We start from the raw sequence: 22,612 nt of genomic DNA on the forward strand, positions 1-22,612 counted from the left end.
ACTGTTTTCAAATTCCCTACTTGTTGCTTCCTTATTTTCATAGTTTACCAGAACAATTAAAGCACATCAAGACAGTCTGGCAAAAGTTCAAAATCGTAAATAAATGAACAACTCTTCAAAAAGCTTGCAAAAAAAATTACTGGTTTAATTTCAAAACATTAAAGGAATTTACAGTTGTCTTGAAGGATTATGAACTTCATGACCATTGTCCAGAGTTAGTCTAAAACCATTCATAAGAACAGCCCTGCTGATTAGACTAGTGGTCCATCCTGTCACAGTAATGAACCACTTGCCATAGACCTCCAACACAGAATTATTTAATAGGCATAAATGCACCTATCCCCTTGCTGGACTGTAGTCCAAATATAAGTGAAGCGTTCCATCAACTTTTACTGCTCTACTTATGCACCACAGCCCTCTCTATAACTCTAGGCATTCTTCCATATTTTTATGTTTTCTGGTTACAGACTCTATTTCCTGCTTACAGACCACAACACAGAGGGCTCTGTGCTCAGACTACAGAAGTGGAGGGAAGGAGAGAGATACACATGATGCAATCTGATCCTCTGATGTGGTTAGATTTTCCAGTGACAGATTTACACAGAGGGTAACAGTTCACATCCACCAGCCATTTTTGTCAAGCGGCTTGCTATTTTACTCTATTTTACTACCCTGCCCCAGACCTCTGTACTGGCAATTACGCATCTATTTAGAGTCCTGATTTTGTTCAGAAGTAGTTGTTCCTGTTGTTAGCCATTCAGTCGTGTCCGACTCTTGGCGGTTATCAATTCATTATGGCCCTTTTAAGAGATGAGCCGCAGAGAAATGGGAAACCAAAAATTTCCACTTTAGTGACCTTCACTATAAGCTGTTCAGGCCTCCCAGCTCAGATAAACAGACCTCAAGCAAGCTAGGCCCAGCCTTGCTCAGAAGAGAGGGAGGTAGTTGTTTTGGTTGAGGGAAGCCCACTTTTCCAGTAGGGATTCCTCAGTGTTCTCCAATTCCCTCTGAAGCGGGGGGTTAGAGCCTTCCCCTTGATAGGCCACGACTACCTCCCTACTGCCAGTTAGGTGTCAGGAAATGCATTAACTCAGAGATCAGCCAGCATGGTGTAGTGGTTAGAGCGTCAGACTAGGATCTGGAAGTCCCAGGACTGAGTTCCCATTCTGCTAGTCATACACTCTCAGCTTAACCTAACTCAAAGGGTTGTTGTGACAATAAAATGGAAGAGAGGAGACTAATTAGTCACCACTGGGGAGAAAGGCAGGATATAAATTGCTAAATAAAGCTGCTCCTTACCAATGAACCCTGGTCTCGGATGCATCACTAGTTACTCCTGACTTCCTCTTTCAATATTGTGGACGATCCCTCCTTGTGCTATATGCAACAGCATGTCATTTTCATTTTAATAAACAGCATGACTTTCTTGGTGGCTTTAGCTACACAGATACATGCTCTGGTTTTTTTTGCCTCTTCAGTTGAAATGCTGGTCTATCGTGGGAAAGGAGAAAAAAGCCCAGCAGCATTGCCCTCTTCCACAGGAAATCCTGGGCCCTTAAATTAAGGAAAGACCAGTGCAAGTCTATGCTAGCTTTCTTTTTTTATCTCAGGAGGACTGTCTGCTCCCTCCCATCTTCTCTTCATTCCTGTCTTTGCCATATAAAGATAACTGAATTTTATAACAGGAAATGTGCTTAGTGATAAAATATTATTTGATGTAAGCCATAAACCAGGACATTAACGAGAGGCAGCTGGCAATTCTTTAGGTTTAGTGATACAAGGTCGTTTTTTCCCCTCAGATATGTGGCACAGGCTTCCCAACATTCACTCAGACCGACATTTCCCATTACATATAAAAAAGTAACATATGTGTGTGTGGCGGGGTTCACAAACATAGGTCATTGCTTACCTTTCTTTTCTTCTCTGGCCTTTTGTTCTGCTAGATCTGCCAACCAATGCAGTGGTGATTGAGATTCAGGTGGAGTCAACTTGCTGTCTGTGCTCACGTCACTCCCTGGACTTGTATTACCATTGGTCTCAGATTTTTGAGATGCTTTCTGCTGGTGTGACTCAGGGATGCACAGAGAAATTTTATTACTGTGGTTAAGGACATTCTGTAAAATCTGAGGGGTAAAACAGTTCATATTAATCAGTTTGCACACATTAAAACAATGGTTATTTTAATAGCACCTGGTTCAATTATGCACAATTAAATATCTGCCACTGAAAATCAACAGGGTAGAAGCATATTCAAAAGTGCACCAGACTGTGCCCCATAAATATGCAAAAGTTAACAAAAGTATATTTGAACACAACTGGCCTTACCTGAGACACCCCATTCATAGAAGGGAATTTGCCAACTCGTAAATTCTGTTTGCCGGCACACTGGCAATGGGATTTAATCTCATATCTTTCTCTAAGAGTATGCATAGCTTCCAGAAGTTCCATTAGAACTAAAAAATATGAATAAAGAAAATAATAGTTCTTCCATATACAGCACAACTACTCTGTAAAGTCCTGAGGGTAACAGCCTGAAGTTACATCACCTTTCATATACTATAGAAAATGAAGAAACAGCTGTTGTAACTGGTCTTTCAGTAAAGTACACTTTCACTGACACTCATCTACAATATGGTATTCCAGAGTAGCCAACAAGTTTATTGTAGTAAAACAGACATCCAGGGGCACAGTAACATTTATTCTAGCATGAGCTTTCATGAGTCAGAGCTCACCTCCTCAGATTCAATTAAATATAGGATAAAATCCTAAAATGAGCTTGTCCCAGTCGCTGCTGGGACCTCCCGGACCAGCCAAGTCTGTGTGTGTGTTAAAATGTGTGTGTGTGTTTTCTTGCTCTCCTGGAATAATCCATGCCCCAGCTGCCTAGCTCTCCTGTCCACCTCCCACACTCCCTCCCTCTCCCTCCCTCTATTCTATAACTCAAAAGTCTGTAAGGCTGGTTGCAGGCTGCTGGACCCAGCCTGTTCTCAGGGAAGCGGGGGAGGTGAACGCCAAGTGAGGAAAAAGCAGGCCAGGCAAAGCAGTTCTGCCAGATGAACACACATAAAACAGCCCTATACCTTGCCGAAATGTTCTCCTCCACTGTTGCCTCCCCCCAACATTCCTTCTCTGCACCACCATATTTCTAAGCCAGGAGGGTCTCCCTATCTCTGCCCCTAATAAAGGAGGCTGGGAAGAGGCAGAAACCGCCCCTCTCTCCAAAGGTAGAAAAGAACAATGGGGAGAAAGAGGGGAAGGAAGGTGCTTCAGAGGAAAAGAGCAAAGAGTTGGAGTACGGTGAAGTAGTTGATAGGAGCTGCAGGATGGGGAGGGCGGGGACCTTAGGAGGACGTTATGCTGCAAAATCCTTCAGACGGACTCCAGACCCCAAGTGGAGGTTTACAACCCTAAGGGTAGTGATGGTCAAATGGCTTTCCAAGGCAGTCAGACAGATTCCTGGAGGGGAGGATCAATCAGTGGCTACTAGACACATTGACTCAGGGAAGCCTCCATACTCAAAGGCAGTCGACCTCTGGATCACAGTGTTGGGAGGCAACATTAGGAGAAGGGCTTGGCCCCTATACCCTGTTTATTTGGCTCTTTGTATGAAACAGGATGCTGGATCTGACTGATCTTTGGTCAAATGCAGGAACACTTTTCTGAAGCCCTCATTACTGCATTTTTAATTAGGCATTTTTAAAAGTATCGAGCTTGTTAAGGATGCCAGCTAGTTTCCTTATAATTTGAAATGACTGGGGTACTGATACTGATAGTTGTAGCATTTTCTCCCAGCTGTCCTTACATGAAATTTTAAATTAGGGGGTGAGCAGTTTTATTTATTTATTTAATGCCCCGCCCTCCCTGCCGAAGAAGGCTCAGAACGGCTTACAGGGCCCACTGGCATCCTAAAAACATTAAGACAATAAAAACAAACTAAAATCATAAAAACAAATTCCAAAGGTGCTACATATATATGGTGTCAAAGACTGTCCTGATCAGCCACAATGGGGTCAGCAATAAATATAAGGCTGGTGTCTGGCTCCTTGACACATTGTTCCTCAATGTGGGCACAGATGTCAGAGTAGGCAGCCAAGAATGGATTATAGGGCATAGATTACCCAGTTGGTGTTGGGCAATTTAATGTGGCATCTCACTCAAACACTTGGTGGAAGAGCTCCATCTTGCAGGCCCTGTGGAATTGTGATAAGTCCCGCAGGGCCCTGATATCCTCAGAGAGCTCATTCCATCAAAGCAGCTCTGCCACCGAGAAAGCTCTAGCCATAGTTGCAGCCAGCCTCACATCTTTAAGGCTGGGGAGAGCAAGGAGATTTTGTGATCCTAACTGCAGTACTCTCTGGGGAACATATGGGGAAAGGCGGTCCCTCAGGTATGTAGACCCATGGCCATCTAGGGCTTTATAGGTAAGAACCAGCACCTTGAAGCAAACCCAGTATGCTAACGGTAGCCAGGTAGCTTTAATTGCAGGATGAATGTGTTCCCTCAAAGGGAGACCCAGTAGCACCTTGGCCGCCGCATTCTGCACCAGTTGTAGCTTCCAGATTTGGGACAAGGACAGCCCCATGTAGAGAGGATTGCAGTAGTCTAATCTCGAGGTGATCACTGCGTGGATCACTGTTGCCAGGTCATCACGTTCGAGGAAGGAAACCAACTTCTTAATCAGTCAGGGATGGTAAAAGGTTGACTTGGCAGTGGCTGCGACCTGACCTCCACTGTTAAGGAGGCCTTCAAGAGCACTCCCAAGCTCCTAACCTCTGAAGTTGACACCAATGGCACCCCATCGATGGTCGGGATTGGGATCCTTAACCCCGGACCACTCCAACTCAGACACAGGACCTCCATCTTCATTGGATTCAATTCCAGTTGGCTCAGCCTAAGCCACTCGGCTATGGCCTGTAACGCCAGGTCCAGATCTTCCAGTCTTGAGTCAGACTGGCTGACCAACAGCAGATAGAGCTGGGTGTCATCAGCATACTGGTGACATCCCAGCCCATGCCTTCAGACAATCTGGGTAAGGGGGCGAATGTAGATGTTGAATAACACTGCGGAGAGAATGGCCCCTTGTGGCACTCCACAAACCAGCAGGTGCCTTTGGGACAGCTTCTCCCCTAGTACCACACTTTGTCCCCAACCTTGTAGGAAAGAGGAGAGCCGCTGCAAGGCAGACTCCTGAATCCCAATGTTGGCAAGGCAGTGGATCGGTAGCTGGTGGTCAACCATGTCAAATGCCTCCGACAGATCTCACAACAACAGTACTGCCGATCTGCCCTTCACAGATGCCTTCAGAGGTTGTCCATGAGGGTGACCAGTGCTGTCTCCGTTCTGATCCATGTATCTGAAAAGTTGTTACAAGTAGAAACTACCTAATCTGTGGGATCTTTTCTGTAACATTAAATATCTGAAATTGCCTGTTGTGAAATCCTAACTTTATTTTTTGATGTTGAAAACCATCTCCAAATGTTTCTGTTTAAAAAAATATATGAATTCAGTTCCCTCTTTTAGTCTCTGGGGTTTTTCTGCTGTTACTTCTGTGGAAAAGGAGATGTTAACTAGTGAAAAAGAGATTTACCTTTGCAAGAGGAGGGCATACATAATAAACTGGCATGGTTACCCACAGTACATCCATTAGATATTAAGCAGGGTGTTAATTATTTTAAGCTGATGTTTAGAAAGGACAGCTATTATAAACCCATTGTTTAATGCACTGTGGCTCTAACCCCAAAGTCCCCAGGTATTTCCTTAGTTGGCCCTGCCAACCCTACTGCAGAATCAGCTCAGCCCCAGTTTTTCTCCAAATCAAAACATGTACCATGGAAAAGTCTGAGGAATTTTTCAATTTGACCAGTGAAAACATTGGGAAATTTTGGGGAGCACTGAAACAAAAAACTCCTATGAAATATTACTTCTTTTGGAAGGAATAAAATCCTTTACAACACAAGATTTTATTCAAAAATTGTAGTGTGAAAATGTTGGTATATAACAACATTATCAGATAATTTCTACATATACTGTAGACATATAACAACATACTCTCAAGAATGTTTAAATGTGAAGGATTTTGGCAACAATATGCACTGTACGAAATGATATTTCATTTAAAAGTTCTATGTTATCAAGTTTAACTTGATATCCAAAAATGCTGATTCCTACATCTATTGTGATTGCATGAGAGTGTTTTTGTCCAAATAATACACTTTTGTTTACTTCACAATTTGTTTTTCATCTTCAATGCTTATTTCCCCCAAATCTCAACTGGAAAAAGTTGTGTGTATAAAATCTGTGTATATTTTAATCCCCCCCCCCTTTACATTTTTTCTTGGAAAAAATTAATTAAAAAATTTCTGGGGGGGAAAATGAATAAAATTATCTCCCCTGCCCTGCATGGCTTTAAAAATTCTAGAAATTTTACGTCTTGAGTGGAGAACAACTTGGAAATCCTATATCATGCCCCTCCCACCAAAATCTCTTTTTCAAGAATTCTATATGGTCTCTAAGAGGCCCCCCTCCCAAGACCTTTTAAAATGACTAATCAGCCCTCAACATTCTGTCTTCCTGGAGTATAATCAATCTTCATCAGGCTGTATTTTGCATATTTTCCTCTTTTGGATAATTTATATCATATTTTTCCTGTATACCTGGCGAATCCCCTAAGTACAAAGCAGCACCCCCCCGCCACCTCTTCTGTGGGTGGCCTGATTTTACTGCTTATATGATTGCCATGCCACCACTTTACTATTAAATATAGTGATAATTACAATGGTATTTAAACCTGAGGTGGTCTTTTTCAGTTTCATACTCTGTTCAGTATTTGGATTATTTTTATTCTGTGGTTTGCAGTACTGTAAATAATTCTAATCTTACTTCAGCCTTTACTTTAAAATTTCTGACTTTGACTATGTCCCAAATTGAGTTTATCATTTCAGTCTTATCATATTGATTGCAGTTAGGACCTGGTTTAGGTAAAGGTAACGTTTCCCTTGCTCGAAAGCCAGTCGAGTCCGACTCTAGGGTTGCGGTGTTCATCTCCGTTTCAAAGCCGAAGAGCCAGCGCTGTCCAAAGACATTTCCATGGTCATGTGGCCGGCATGACTAAACACCAAGGCGCACGGAACGCTGTTACCTTCCCACTGAAGTGGTCCCTATTTATCTACTTGCAATTTCTTGCTTTCGAACTGCTAGGTTGGCAGGAGCTGGAACTAGAGACGGGAACTCACTCCGTCATGTGACAACTCGGGTCTCGAACTGCTGAACTACTCACCTTCCACAGCCTGCAGTTCAGCGTCTTAACCACTTGAGCCACCACAGCTCCAGGACCTGGTTTACTGAAGAATAAATACCCTTACACATAAAGACTTCCCAGTGATCTTCAGCTCAAGCACATTGTTGAGGAGAGGGGACATAAATGTCTTACCTTATTCTCACATATTACTACCAAGTTTGTAATAGCAAGCTAAAAATCACTATCAACAAAGTCTCTGTAATGATACATTTTAAAAAGTAAATAAATTCCATCTTCAAAGTCTATTGTGACCTTACCAGATCCAGGAATAATCTGGGTGGGCATTAAATGTTTATGGTCATGAGGCTGTCCTTTTACGCATTTCATCCAAGCATAAAGTTCTTTATCTGTAAAGATATTAACAGGTCATATTAGTTATGGTTTTGCAAGCTCCAGTGTATATTGGCCCTTCAAATCAGCTTTCAAAATACACATCCTACAGGTATATTTCTAGGGCTGTTGCTATTTGCCAAACCACATGATACCCCATTTTCATATCAAAGAGAATAACAAGGCCAGTGGAATTTGCTTTTTAGGACAAAGATGAAGATACTTGAAGGATAAATTCTACTTTGCATATAGTTTTTGTTAGCTGAACAAAAAGCAAGCTCAAATTTAAAACGAGCAATTCTAAGCTGTTATTCTTCATACAAGAGTACACTGACCTCTAGAACTCTTCCTTTCTTTTGCCTTGTAGCAATCTAAGCAGACCACAAATCCACATTTTTGGCAGACCCAGTGAATGTTAAACAGAGTGGCTTCACATGCATCACACATTTCACGGACTCCTCTGACTGCTCTCTTCCAAGCTATTTTGGCTGAAATACAGAGTAAATAGAAGACCAAGTACTGAAATTTAAAGGCAAACATCTGTAAAGCTGTAGCACAGAAATAAAATTTCAGCCAAACAGACGAGTCATTATTTCCTTTCAGGCAATTGGGAGGGGGGGTAACTAGCATAAGTATTTTTTAAATTATCAGGTATCTAGGCAACTCTCTGTGTCTAAAATTCTATTACAAGCCTTTGTGGTTACAAAGGGTCTTATTACTAGGATTTACCATGTATAACTTTGCCATATCAAAAACAAGCTTTATATTTAAACTGGATGCTATCCTTGCTTCCAATGTGATGGGGAAAGAACAGGCAAGAATCTGATGAGTTGCTTCTAAACACAAAGTTGTGCATTACTTACTCCTAAAGATTTTTTTAAAAAAATAAAGGACTCACTTTCTGGTACTTTGCCCCAGAACAAGTAAAAGGTATTTTTTAACAAATTGAACAATCTGGAGAAATTACAGACTTCGGGTAACTTAGATCTACATGTAGGTATGTCCCTTGGTTCAGGATATTTAGGCTGAGGTTTAATCATGATCAGACACAGAAGTGGCCTTATTTTCCATTTTAATGAAAACTTCTCCTGCTACACTTAACAGTCAAGGAAGATCACTCCTGTCCACATAAGAAACATTACACATTTTCTAGGGGCTGCTAGTATGATATAACATAGCTCCTCCCTCTCTTGCCCGCTGGCAGTCACAGATGTAAGCTGACGCACTCAGAACTTCAAAAGGCCAACGAAAGAACAACACACACTTGAGCAAAAACTTAATCAATCGTTAATATGATTGTTTTGAATACTGGAGCCTTAATCAGAAGTTACATGTTACCTTTTTTTTACAGTCCTTTTCACATTGAATTTAGAAGGTATGCTTACTTCAATCACTAAAATTCAACAGCACAGAGCTACCTTAAAATTTTCACCTTAATAACAATTATCAGCGGTAAGCAGACTTTCACAAAAATATTCCTTCCCAAACCAAATCAACCAACTAGCAGGTTTTGAAAAGGTTCCAAACTACCATAATTGCTCCAATATGGCTTGTGCAGTTTATCCCAGTATATTTTTGAATTTACACGTGGTTCTCAACAGTACAACGAAACAACATTTCAGTGCAATATGAGGATTCCCAAGGAAGAACATTACATTTGAGCCAACTATTAAAGCTAACATTTGAATTCTGTTATAGTAAAAAAAAAGTTGAAAGCCTTACCATCCTTTTTCACCCAGGACATGGCTGTTTTCTCAGATGTTACTAACTGACAAAATTTGTCACTTATGTGTTCTAAAATATATTTACACATTTCTATGTCCACTTCGTCATCATCATAATTTTCATGTGTCCATAAACTTACTGCTTCATCATCATACTGATCAGGAGAAGAAAAGCCATCAATCCTAACCACTCCATTCTTACTAAAAGAAAGCCTACAAAACAAATACACAAATGACTCAGATAAGTATCACAGTACTGAACAGATGAATTACAATCTAGATCAAACACTGCTATAATCTAATACATTCCATGCCTCTGAAAAGAGGTCACAAGAGGACACACATTTTTCTGTCTTCTCCTGAACCAGTTTCTTGGCAGAGGTACTACTGAAAAGACAAGCAGAATGTAAGTAGGCCATAATCAAGAAACCTGCAGCCTTCACTGGTTGAAATATAGAGAGCAGTCTCCTCAGGATAGGGAACCTTTGCTTATGTTTCTGACTCCTCCATCCATTCCTTCAATCATATGCTTAAACAAGCTCCAAAAAGTTTCCCAATAACTGAGAGGGTAATTGGGGGATAGTTCTGTGGGTCATGCATTTCCCCTTTATTCTTGAAAATCAGTAAAACCAGAGATTACTTCCAGACAGAAGGAATACACCCCGAGTTATTTATCTTAGAGGGGTCAAAACTTCTGCCCACCACTTTGGGTTTGACTGTAATAAATCTATTCATACTCCATTTTGCTTATGTTACTTAGCAAAACACTTGAACCCAGTTCTAGATCTGTCTTGGTTGTCCTGGCTAACTTGTGTCAGGAGAAAGATAAGGAGGGTGCAACTGTTGATTCTTCTGGATGTCTCAGCAGCTTTTGGTAACATCAAAACATGGTATCCTTCAGGACAAGTTAGCTAAACCAGTTACCACATGGACTGGTAATTCTATTACATACAGTGGTGCTGTTCAACCCCATAGCATCTAAAATATGGGGTTCCCGAAGGTTCTATTTTGTCCTCTATGCTGTTTAACTTCTATATGTGACCACTGGCTGAAGTCCTCTGAAGTTTTTGGACTCCAATATATAGATTCCGTGTACTGAACCCAGCTCTACATCTCCTTTGCAATTAGGTCACGTGAAACAGTTGATATGCCAACCTTTTGTCTGGAAGTGGTAACAGAATGGACGATGGTCAGTAAACTGACAGTCATTCCGGAAAAGATTGATGAGGTATTAGTTAATAACTAAGTTAATTGATGTTCAAGAGTCTACTTGTTCTGGACAGAACTGCATTCTCCTCTTAAGGAGCAGGAACACAGCTAGGGGTGCTTTTTGATTTGGAGCTACAGATGGAGGCTCAGATATTCCCTGTAGCACGTTGTACTTTTAACCAGCAGCTGCTGCAGAGTGGCCTTTCATTGAAAGGTATAATTTGGCCAGCATTATCTATGCTACTGTTATCTGTTGGCTACTGCAATGTGCTTCTTTTTGACAGCAGCTCCAAAATGAGGTGGTGCAGAGACCCTATCACACCAGCTTTAAAAGCTCCATACCAGTCGCTGGTTTACTCTGGGGCAAAGTTCGAAGTGCTGGTTTCCCATACGTCTCTTCCTTGGCTGGGACTAGGATACCTAAAGGAGTACCTTATCATCCCATATGAGCCTGCCTACCATATAAGATCTTAATCAGAAGCCCTGGACTGTGTGTACCCAGTTTTACAGGGCAGGTAGGTGAGCACTAGAGACATAACCTTTTCTGCAGTGGTGCTCAAGCTTTGAACTCCCTCCCTACAGAAGTTTGCCTGGTACTGAATTTAAAAGCTTTCAGATTCCAGGAGAAGATATTTTTATTCCCCTGGGTCTTTCAGATCTTCTTTCCCTGTGGAACTGTATTAGCTATTCTGTTAAATTACTCTGCTTTTATTCCACAATTATACTAATAGGCTTTTCTTGGCTTTATATTAGCTGTTTTAGGATTTTAAGAGCTTTCTATATTTATATGTGTTACTGTTTTAAATTGTTGCACTGCATTCTTCTGGGTCCTGCTGTTTTTACCCATTTGTCTTCCTATGTATTGCTTTAAGAATTATTACTGTAAGCCACCACAGAGATATCTATGTGGAGATAAAAAGTATGAATGTTTAAAATAAATGCCCATTGCTGATGCTACCTAACACAATTATTTCACAGCTCTCTTCTATTAATCTGCACTGTAGCTGGAACCCTAATTCTTTTAAATTGCTATGGTCAACCTCACTTTGTTTAGTGTCAGTGGATTAGGACAGGGAGACCCGGGTTCAAACCCACATATGCCATGAAACTTACTGGTGACCTTGGTCCAGTAATTCTTTTTCTCAGCTTAAACTACCTTGCAAGGTTTTTGCAAGGATAACATGGAGAGGAGGCTGTATACTACTTGATTTTCTTATAGGAAGGGCAGGATTTTTAAAAAATGTGCTATTATAAATCAATATTGTGTAATGACACAGGAACAAGTTGTTTTACCCTAGCTCCCATATCATTCCAAGGCACATGATGTAAAGTTAACATGGCTTTACTACCCAAACACTGCTGAACAGTGAGAAGACTCTTACTATTCAGGAAAGTGATAATGGTTCTCCCAGAGGATGAGCATTAGGTAAATGAGAAACTGCCAAATATTCCAATAAGGTAATGGATATAATATAAATCCAGAAGATATAGTAGCATTATGGCAAGTTGTTGTAGATTTTCCGGGCTATATGGCCGTGGTCTTGGAATTGTAGGACCTGACATTTCTCCAGGCCCTACAATGCCAAGACCATGGCCCTACAGTCCAGAAATTCTACAACAACTAATGAACTCCGGCCGTCAAAGCTTTTGACAAGACATTATGGAAAGATTTCTAATTCGTGTCATTTGCTTATATTAACACAGTTATTTTCTACTTTGCCTCTGGAACAATGTTCAAGCATCTCTATCTGCACTAGATAACACACACAAGAACAGTGCTCAAGTTATGCTCCAATGCATGGATTAATCTTATGCAAAGAATAATAAATCAGTGCTACAAAACTGCAGTATAAATGAGAACACACAACTAGGACGCTTTGCCTAGCTCACGCATAATAGTTCCAGAGGAAACGGACCAGATTTTCAGAACTGAAAAAGAATATTGAAGTTCACTCCCCCAAAATTACTCTATGATATACATCTATATTGAAGGCATGTCTAAGAAGAACCACTATTAAAGGGTTAAAACAATTGAAATGCCTCAAGTAAATCAAACCCGCTTTTGCCTCCTCTATGTCTCATAAACTGTGGTACTCATTTATAGTGTAATCTCTTTGTGAACATTCAGTATCAATGTGGAATGACTGGCGAATAAAAGAAAACAAAAGAAAGCTTTACATAATTCTTACAGTGCAAGAATCAACTTGCTTATAATTCAAGAGGATGAATAAATAAGACTAAAACTAGTAGAAAGCGTACCAAAAATTAAATGTATATGGTCATAGCTGGCCACATCATAGCCCAGCTGGCTTTGTCCTACCTTTTCCCCCTTTCTTTCCATCCCTCACAAGCCTAGTTTATGACCAGTGTTCCCTCTAAGCTGAGTGTGAACTAGTTCACAGTTTTTTTAGCCTCCAGCTCACACATTTTTGTCTTAGCACAGGAAGGAGGGCTCCAGAGCAAACTAATTGATGCAGTAGCCAAATCGCTCACTCACAATTTTAATGCCAGTAGCTCACAAAGTAGAATTTTTGCTCACAAGACTCCACAGCTTAGAGGGAACATTGTTTATGACCACAGATATCTCAGGCTGTTGCTTCCCTCCTCTCACCCCTTTAGTCTTATTCAGCTATAGCATATCCTTGTTGACATGATAGTCAGAGAGTACTTTTGTGACATCAGAAAGAGTAGGTATCCCCTATCCCAGACCTCTATGTTTTCACGTAGGAGCACTGTTTGTTATGTGTGTATGTATCAATATCTATATCTCTGTCTGTCTGTCTGTCTGTCTGTCTGTCTGTCTATCTATCTATCTTCTGGGGACTGGTGTAATGGCAGCCTTTGTCATAAAGGTCTTGTTTTATTCCCCTCCCCCCTTTAAAAGGAGGGGAAGCTACTCTTACTCCTCTATACAATTCCCATAGGGACAGATGAGGCAATTTTTTGAGGCTCTTACACAGATTTCCCCCAAAGGCAAAAATCTTTCTAGGCATCTGTGAGAATTCCACAAAAGAGCACAATAGCTCCCTCACCTAAATCACCTCTCCCCACAAAAGCAACCCAAGTCACGCAGATTGCAATAGTTCTAACACAGCCTGAATCACTATAAAACATAATGGAGTTGCTAAAGAAAGATTGATTTTTTTCACTTACCGACGAAAGTAGTAAAATCTACAAAACACTGGTGAGTGGGCAGATTCTTCACCTTTCTTACTTCTCACCAGTCTACATTCTCTGCATTTTTGCAAATTGGGCCCTATTTCATAGCAAGAGTCATCCTGCAAAAAGGATTCTCCAGTTTGCTTCAGCTTCTTTACTTTACGCCAGTCTTTTAATACTGAACGAGGTATGCCAGCTGCAAAAATGACAACTTTTTAGCAAGGTTGACAAGCATGTTATTTATATACCATATTTAGAGCTCAGGGGAGGGGGACAAAAACGAGTATAGTGGGACTCAAGAACATAATCATAACTTAATTCGGGGAAGAGATACCCAGTTTTCAGATTTTCGATCCATTTTTTACTGCTATCAATTTGCCCCATGATTTATGATACAAATGATCCAGCATATTTTCCCTTGATGATCAAGGAACTTAAAAAAAAGAAGAATATTTGCCCTGATCTGGAAATCTTGTCAAATCTCAGAAGTGAAGCAGGGCCAACCCTGGCAAGTATTTGGATGGGAGAACTCCAGAGAATACCAAGGCTGGGAAGCCAGAGGCATGCTATCAAGCCACTTCTCTGAATGTCCTCCGTGACCCAGTAGGAGTCACCAGAGGTCACCATGACTTTCAGGCATGGGCACACAAACACACATACAAAAATGCATACCCCCTCCACAAAACAAACATGAATATTCTATATACGACCCCAAACCCATATTTTCCAGGACTCTATGCATATGTACTATTACAAGGTTAATCTACCCAATAATGTGTTTGCTTCCTACATATAAAAGTTACACATAAAAATAAAACCTACTTTCTCATAGTTAAAATAAATGAACGTATTCACAAAATAACATTAGAATATTTGACCTTTTGAATACTTAAAAGTTTTGTATATATTTAACACATTTATGGATCTCAACACAGCAACATTTCCAATGGTTTGCATACACCTAACAATGTGCAATTAAAATGAAGTCCCCTAAAACAGTAACCGGAAAAGCCAGTCTTTTCATAAAGGCTAGCTGTCAAAAGGTCACTTAGCCCAGCCCGGGCCAAATGCTTCTTGTTACAGGGCTGTAACACAAAATTACAAAACTCTGGGGTGTGACTGTTCACACACCAGTCTGGTAGTCTGCCAGCAGCCCCTTTTACTAACCCAGTAGTCAGAAGCCAAAGGGCAAAGCTTCTAACCCTCCTGGGTCTAAACCAGAAAGTCCACCCTGCAAGGTTTCTCACAAAAGCCAAGTTACTCTGGTAGGTGGCCTGCCAGTCAACATGCTAGATTTAGATTGAGGAAAGCGAAAGCAAATAACCACAAAAGTAAATGAAAATATATTTTTCATTAAGCTGTAAGGTTACTTCAAACAAGAACAAAAGACTGTGAGGATAAAATAAGAAATCTAGAGATTTAAAGGCTAGCTAAAACTGTTACACATTGGTTCCAAGTTACAAGATATTATCCATACTCCAGTGATCCAAAGTGGCTCTACTAGGGTTGCCAAGTCGGGTGTTGCGCCGCAGCGGGGGACTCCTGGCTGGCATCTGGAGCGTGCGCGCACACACCACATGCACATCACCTGGAAGTGACGTGACGCTGTCGGGCACGCTGGGGGCGGGGCCACGACCATCCGAGAGAAAAACATAAAGAGTTCCCCCTCGGATGGCTGAGGCCCCGCCCCCAGCATGCCCGGCGTAGTTGCGTCAATTCTGGGTGACACGCACGCCGGGGTGGGGCTCCCCCTGGGGCCCGATCCACCGGCGGCGGGTAATGGGCCTCTGGGGCAGGGGTTTCCCCGCCCCCCGGGGGGACTTGGCAAGCCTAGGCTCTACTCCCACTCCCACATCACCACAAATCAGAGCTGAATGGCGTATGCAAACAAGTGTCTAAGCCTTTGCACCAATAAGGTCTCTTTGTGATGACACATAGCCAAAATATTGGACAGATAGCTGAACAGGTGACCTAACAGGTGGCCTGACCTGGGAGGAAGGCACAGAGCCAATCTGCAGCTAGGCTTGGCCCCTATACCAAAGGTACAAATCACGGCTTAAATAGAAGGAATGCAGCTAATTGGGAAGAAAGTACCAAGCTTCCCAATTCCCCATCACAGCTGCGTTATCTACACTTCACAAGGTCACTGTGCTCTTTCTCAGCAAGGCAGTTTTGAACTCTATTTAACGCACAAGCACAAGCAGGCCTCATCAGAAGACTGAACTAAACTTTGAATCAGAGCAGAATTTTAAGGGAACCAAAGTTCTTTACACAAGCCAGCAAGTGCATTTTGTGGAACCCTGACACTCTGTTCACATTTTAAAGTATGTAACTATGATACTGCAGAAGAAATCTTAAGAGTATGCCATGATGACCTTTTGTTTATCAATCACCATGTACAATAGTGGCCACAATTCTGACACTGATTTTTCTCTCTGCAATAGGGCTGCCAAGTGGGGGCGGGGAAACCCCCGCTTTCGAGGCCCAATTTCCACCGCGGCGGAATCGGGCCCCGGGAGGAACTCCGCCCCCCGAATCTGCATCACCGGAGGTGACACAGCCACGTTGCTCACGTTAGGGGCGTGTCCCAGATCGTCGGGGGGAAAACCATATGGTTTCCCCCCCCAACGATCTGTGCCACGCCCCCAACATGAGCGACGTAGCACGTCACTTCCTGTGACGTGCTGGTGGCACGCACGCGCACGCGCCGACAAGGACCTCCTGGAGCCCAGCGAGGCTCCCCCGCCGGGCAAGGTAAGAACACTTGGCAACCCTACTCTGCAATAATCCTTCAAAACACCCAATGAACAAGTAGCACATAATCACACTGATTTTTACAATCACAGTGGTGCTTTTAAAAGCTGCTATGATCACAGTCATTTATGTAATGCATATAACCTATAATACTGGGGCAATGCTTTGGTTTTCTCCATACAATCATGCAGCTGGAGAAAATATCTATGGACAAAATACAGTTAAAAATTACCAGTCATAGACATAAAGGAAAAACATATTCTTGTTCAGCTCTTAACTTGTAAAAGCAACTATCCATCTGAAAAATCTGTCTGGAATTTAGACAGAAATAGTCTAGACCATATATTATATGCCCAGACCTGCATTCTTATGGAATATGAAACAGTGATAAACAATTCGACCAAAGTATAGACACACACTCAAAGCTATCTACACTGGAGCTAACACAAGGGAAGAACAGGACCATTTATACGGAAGGCACAAATAGGTAAGGAAGCAAATGGTGACAAAAGAAGGACAAACATGGCCTTTTGGAAGTATAAGACTGGGCACAGAGCGACAGGAAAGTGGGTTCTGGAATACTGCAAAAAGGCATGGATCAGCATATGTGTGTACAGACCATGTACAAAAAATACCTGGCTGCAACATTTAATAAACATGGACAATTAAGCCAAATTAAGGAGTATTTTTGGTAGCAGTTGTATCATTTGATCAAATCGTTTTGGTGACTCATGAAAGCTCCTGCCCTGCCACAAATGTTGTTAGTCTTTAAGGTGCTACCAGACTTTTCTACTGCTACAGTCCCTTTCTCAGTATTTACTGGTAGCTTCAAGAGCACATTCTCCCAATTTGTTTCAGTTAATGACATTTTTTGTGGCTGTTTTTTGTCGTCAAGTCACAGCTGATTTATGGCGACCTCATAGGGTTTTCAAGGCAAGAGATATTCAGAGGTAGTTTGCCATTGCCTGTCTCCACATCCCAACCCTGGTATTCCTTGGAGGTCTCCATTCAAATACTAGCCAGGGACGACTCTGCTTAACTTCTGAGATATGACAAGATTGGGCTAGCCTGGGTTATCCAGGTCAGAGTTAATGAGCTTTACATGTAGCATTTATTAATATGCTTACAATAATATACTATGGAAATTCAGCTTTTAAGTTGCCCATCCTCACACTTCATTTTTTTTATGTTTTAGATAAAGCCAACACTTATGGCTTTTCAAACTATTGTTTAAAAGCATTATTTTTCATATACTAAAGAAATCATCATCAGAACCATGGCTTCTATCCACCAGAGCATTTCTGTAGACAGAAGGACTTCTGCCTAGGGAGCACAATTTTCTTCCTTCTCTCTTGCCACTACAATCCATAATGCCTCCGAAATGCTACTCCTTGGAGCAGCATTTTTGGCTGCAATGAGAAGTGAGAAAGTCAAGCTGCATAGGCAGAAATCAATCTGTCCATGAAAACAATATGGTGGATCCAAGTGCATATAAATTCCTGCTCCCAGAGGTGTATTATAAAAGCGCAAAATGAATTATCCAGCACACAATTCAGCAGTCTGATAACACTGGCTGGTTCTCTTTCACTCTCTCTCTCTTTTTTTCCAAAGACAACTTTTTAGATCTTAAAGCTGAACCACAGGCTTAAAAGTGTGTGGAGGAAAGCTTTGTGAAATCTCAAAAGTCTGACTCAGTGTGCCTGGTTGCTATGCATAGCTCCTTGTTCATGATCAGCAGAAGTGTGCAATATATGTGCATATTTGCCTAATTTGTACAAGTTGTAGGGTTCAACTTTGTTTAGTTCAGAATTTTAAGGGGTTTTATTTAAAATACAGCATACACAGAGACTAGACCACAATAATTTTCTTCAGTTCCAATTTGTATGTAATGATATACTTACTATTACTACTGCTGCTCTGTAACTTCAGTTTGCTTTTCTCTTTGGCAATCCTGCTGAGAACACCATTTGGTTTTATTTCTTCCTCTGCGTCACCCTTTTTCTTCTGTAAATCATTTTGCTTCTTTTTGTAAGTTGGCTTAGGCTGCCGCTTAGTCCTTTGCTCTGACTTACTCTCACTTTCATCAGAATCACCACTGTCAGAGCCAGACTCGTAAGTTCTTTTTGTTTTTCGCCTTGTGTGTTTCTCTTCTTTCACAAGCTTCTCCCCTAGCATTTTACTATCTACACTATTTTGCAAATCATTTGACGTAGAAGCTATTAAGTTAACAGTACATGGCTTAATAATTTCCGATACACTGTTCCCTGAATTCTCTTTTTTATTAGTGTTTTTATCTTCTTCTGAATGTCTTGTGAGCCAAGCTTTTTTCAGTTTCGTGTGGTAGTTTGCTTGACTCATCTGGGAAACTTGCCCATTGCCTACAGCATTTGCTTTGTTTATTGTAGTAGAAATGACAGTACTGTCTAGGGAAACAGAGGCTGGATATGACTGATTTTTCACAGCACTGGACTCTGCATCACTGGCACTGCTACTTTTAAACTGAGCTGCAGCCAAGGCCGCCTTGTGCTTTTTCAAGTGAATAAAATCAGATGGTCCAGGGAATCCAGAGCTGGACTGAAGAGCACTTTCTGTTTTGCTGGAGGTTGGTATAACTGGAGCCGCAGTACTTACAGCGCATTCTTGTCCTTGTGTCACTTCCTGTGTTATGGCTCTAGATGCAGTGCTTTCAACTGATGCACAAGACAATGCTGTATTTGATGAGCAGTAAGTCACTTCTGAACTACCCACGCTGGGAATGCCTGTAGTCACGACAGAAGTAGTTACAACTGTTTTGGTACTGCACAGTATAACTGTAGTAGGCACGACAGAGCAGGGAATGTTGCCCTGGGAAGCAACTGGAAATTTTTTTTCATACTGCATATGAATTGTGTCTGAGTTTGGCTGAATGATTCTTCCAGTTTCACTGGCTTCTGCTGGTTTCAGGCAGTCTGTTTGGCTTGTCCCTGTCAATGATCTTTCAGTAATCCGTTCTTTGGGAGCTGACTGCACTACAGACACGGTATCATACTTGGTACTTGAAGGTGGACGTACAATGACAGAAGCTGTGGCAGAAGGTGATTTCCCACTAGTTCTTTCAACATGCCATTCCATTTTATCATGATTCAGATTATCACTACATTTCCACATATCTGAAATTTTTTGTTCCAAAGCACTCTTGTATATGCTTTGTGCTTCTTTTGGCTCAGGTACTAAAGTTGGTGGCTTCTGCAGTTCATGGATTTTGCTACCAGCATTAACGGGCTGCACAGGAGTTAGGGTTGGTGGAGAAAGACTATTATAGCTGCCTTCCTTTCTCTCCAGGCTATGATGGACTGGAGGGTGAAACACAGGTGCTCTGTGTAAAGCAGGCATAGTCCGGAGTGTACTTGAGGATGAAACTGACAATTGTGTAGGACTTCTAGAGTCATTTCGGAAAGAATTTACTGAATGAGATGTCACTTGCTGTGAAAGTTGATCTGTTATCTTGCTTACTGAGCTTTCAGCTTCTGGTTGGTGTTTAATCAAAGGTGGTGGTTTTGAAAGAGATGAAGTGAAAGAAGCAAGTGAGTGAGCAGAAGCTGTTGTTGAAGGACAGCTACCTGGTTTATCGGCACTCACACCTGAAACTTCTTTGGATGAATAAGTTCTTGGTGGTTCATTCACCACGCTGTTTGATAAGGTGGTAAAATAATTACTTTGTGGCAAGCTCTGTGGTACCGAATGCTTCATTTTATAGAGTTCTGAATCTTTTTCGTGCTTTATTCCATGGCTTTTGGGGCTAGAAGATGATAATGGCATTATTCTGGAATAAGTCTCCCTTTCCGCCTCAAGTGTTTTGACTTTAGCTGTAAAAGGAGCAACCTCAATGCTTTCTTGAAGTATCCGCCTATGTTCTTCTTTATACTTGCTTAGCCTCTCTCCTGTTTCTTGAAGTGACCTTTGCAGCGGGTCTACAAAGTGTCTTTGCAAATGGCCCTCTTTTACATTTTGCATTCTGCTGTGTTCTAGATCAGACTTTGTTGGAGTAGATGCAACTGAACGTAAAGGTTCAAAAATACCTTTCCTTTCCATTTCTCTGTACAAAAATACAGAACATTTGATTAACTGAGTTTCAAATTAATTATATGCTATATAAAATTAAATGATCTTTTTTTTCCAAATGTTATCCCAAAACATGCAATGCTAATAATATCTGTCTTATTAGTATACTTTTCAGATTACTGTTGGTCACATTTTAAGTGTAATACATGAAGCATGGCTACAAGTGACTTGGAACAAAACACTAGATACTTAACTGCAAGTCCTCACACTTTCAGCATTCCCTCATTTCTGTGTTAATAGATTTAAACAATGGAAACTTACTCTTTATGATGATCCACTATACTTTTTGACAATGGAGGACTAGAGTGTGTCGTCAATTTGAGTGGTCGATGTGGCTCTGCACTGGATGGTCTTACAGGTATATGACTCAGTAACCCAAGACTGTCAGCTGAGGTCACGGGGGTTGGTTGGTGTAACCAAGGACTAGGAGTATTCTGTTAACGGCAACAAAATTGGACTTCATAGTTATCACTGGAACCTGAGCACAGTTATCACTCTCTTTCACCCAAAAACCTTAAGATACCAAATAGAAAGTTTTTTTTTGTTTTCACAATGACTGTCACAATATTTTGTTCTGGAAACTTGTACTAAGGATTTTGAAAACAATTTTAATGCTGTAGTATGCAGCTTATTTAAGAACAAGGTAATAGTTTTAAATAAAACACAGGCAGTGTGCAGAATGACAGAGAGAAAAGTTAGCAAGTCTGACTAAAAAGTAAACCAATTTTTCAGCTCTAACACTGTTTATTTTTGGTAGGTACAAACTGAACTAATCTTTCATGACATCCAGCACACACACAGCATTAAAGTAACTGAGGAATTGTATTCTAAAATACACTGGTTAAGCAGTGAATCAGACCTGGTGCAGCTGTAATCCTAGCAAATCTCATCACAGGTCCCTACCCTGCCTGAGTATTAACTATGGTGAAGCATTATGTCTTTGCTGGTGCTATCTAACCTTGACATTAACCAGGGTTTACAAAGTGGCATCTAATCTTAATTGAAAAGCTAACCATAGTGCAGATGTAATGCTGAACCACAATTAATGGTAACCAGGGGTTCACAAAGGTGAAAAGAGTGATGATCAAGCAAGCCTATGGACATGCTCCCAATCTCCTTAACACAATTAGGAGATTGTTCATGTTCTGTCCATATATGGAGTTATATTTTGTATGTATCAGGACACAACCATGCTAAATATAACCTATCACTCTACTGTTTAGATATATCAGTAATAGCTGGGAAAACTACTCAAAGATAAAAATGCATTTGAGTTTTTCTAATTCAGGTTTTTTTTAAAAAAACACCAGCGTTTTGTAACCTCCTGCTAACAGCAAAACTAAATTTTTGTGTTTATAAATAATTGAAGTCTGTAATTCATAGATTTTTTTTTAGGAAGCTGAACCCATCAAGTAGCTCTTAACCTGTAGGATTTATTTATTTATTTTTGGATTTATATCCCGCCCTCCCCGAAGGCTCAGGGCGGCTAACAACAAGGAACAAGTGCCAGAGTTAAAACAGATAAAAACAGCCTAAAACAATATAATACAACAACAAAGTGTCAGTGCTCCATTTATTGCAAGATGGGGTAGATCTTAGTCCAATGCCATCGTTCCAGTAACCTGTCATCCCCTCTCCTTCCAGGGTCACCTCGCACCCCGATGGAACCACATATTGGTGGTAGTGGTGCGATGCTGCATACATAGCGGTGGTGGAATTGTAGTGGCGGCGGCTCCTACTCAAAAGCCTGGCAGAAGAGCTCCATCTTACAGGCCCTGTGGAACTGAGAGAGGTCCCACAGGGCCCGGGTCTCCTCAGGGAGCTCCTTCCACCAGGTAGGAGCTGCCACCGAAAATGCCCTGGCTCTGGTAGCAGCAAATTTAATATCCCTGGGGCCTGGAATTTCCAGGAGATGTTGACTCCCCGACTGTAGTGCCCTTGGGGGAACATATGGGGAAAGGCGGTCCCTTAAGTAAGCCGGACCCTGGCCATACAGGGCTTTAAAGGTAAGAAACAGCACTTTGAAGTGGATCCGGTA

The 22,612-nt window shown here is 41.3% G+C and overlaps 1 protein-coding gene across 1 annotated transcript in view; it reads right to left on the bottom strand.

Moving 5' to 3' along the window:
* Positions 1 to 22,612, bottom strand: part of JMJD1C (jumonji domain containing 1C) — a 142,607-nt gene that overhangs the window by 21,702 nt on the left and 98,293 nt on the right. Inside the window, exons 8-15 of the mRNA XM_015413863.1 lie at positions 20,836 to 21,008; positions 18,375 to 20,548; positions 13,714 to 13,915; positions 9,350 to 9,564; positions 7,963 to 8,115; positions 7,555 to 7,644; positions 2,326 to 2,453; positions 1,910 to 2,123 (exon numbers count right to left, since the gene is read on the bottom strand). Of these exons, the coding sequence (XP_015269349.1) occupies positions 1,910 to 2,123; positions 2,326 to 2,453; positions 7,555 to 7,644; positions 7,963 to 8,115; positions 9,350 to 9,564; positions 13,714 to 13,915; positions 18,375 to 20,548; positions 20,836 to 21,008 (3,349 nt within the window). The remainder of the gene's footprint in view (positions 1 to 1,909; positions 2,124 to 2,325; positions 2,454 to 7,554; positions 7,645 to 7,962; positions 8,116 to 9,349; positions 9,565 to 13,713; positions 13,916 to 18,374; positions 20,549 to 20,835; positions 21,009 to 22,612) is intronic.

The sequence above is a fragment of the Gekko japonicus genome, unplaced genomic scaffold (genome assembly GCF_001447785.1).
Source record: "Gekko japonicus isolate JY-2015 unplaced genomic scaffold, Gekko_japonicus_V1.1 scaffold1183, whole genome shotgun sequence".
Lineage (NCBI taxonomy): Eukaryota > Metazoa > Chordata > Lepidosauria > Squamata > Gekkonidae > Gekko > Gekko japonicus.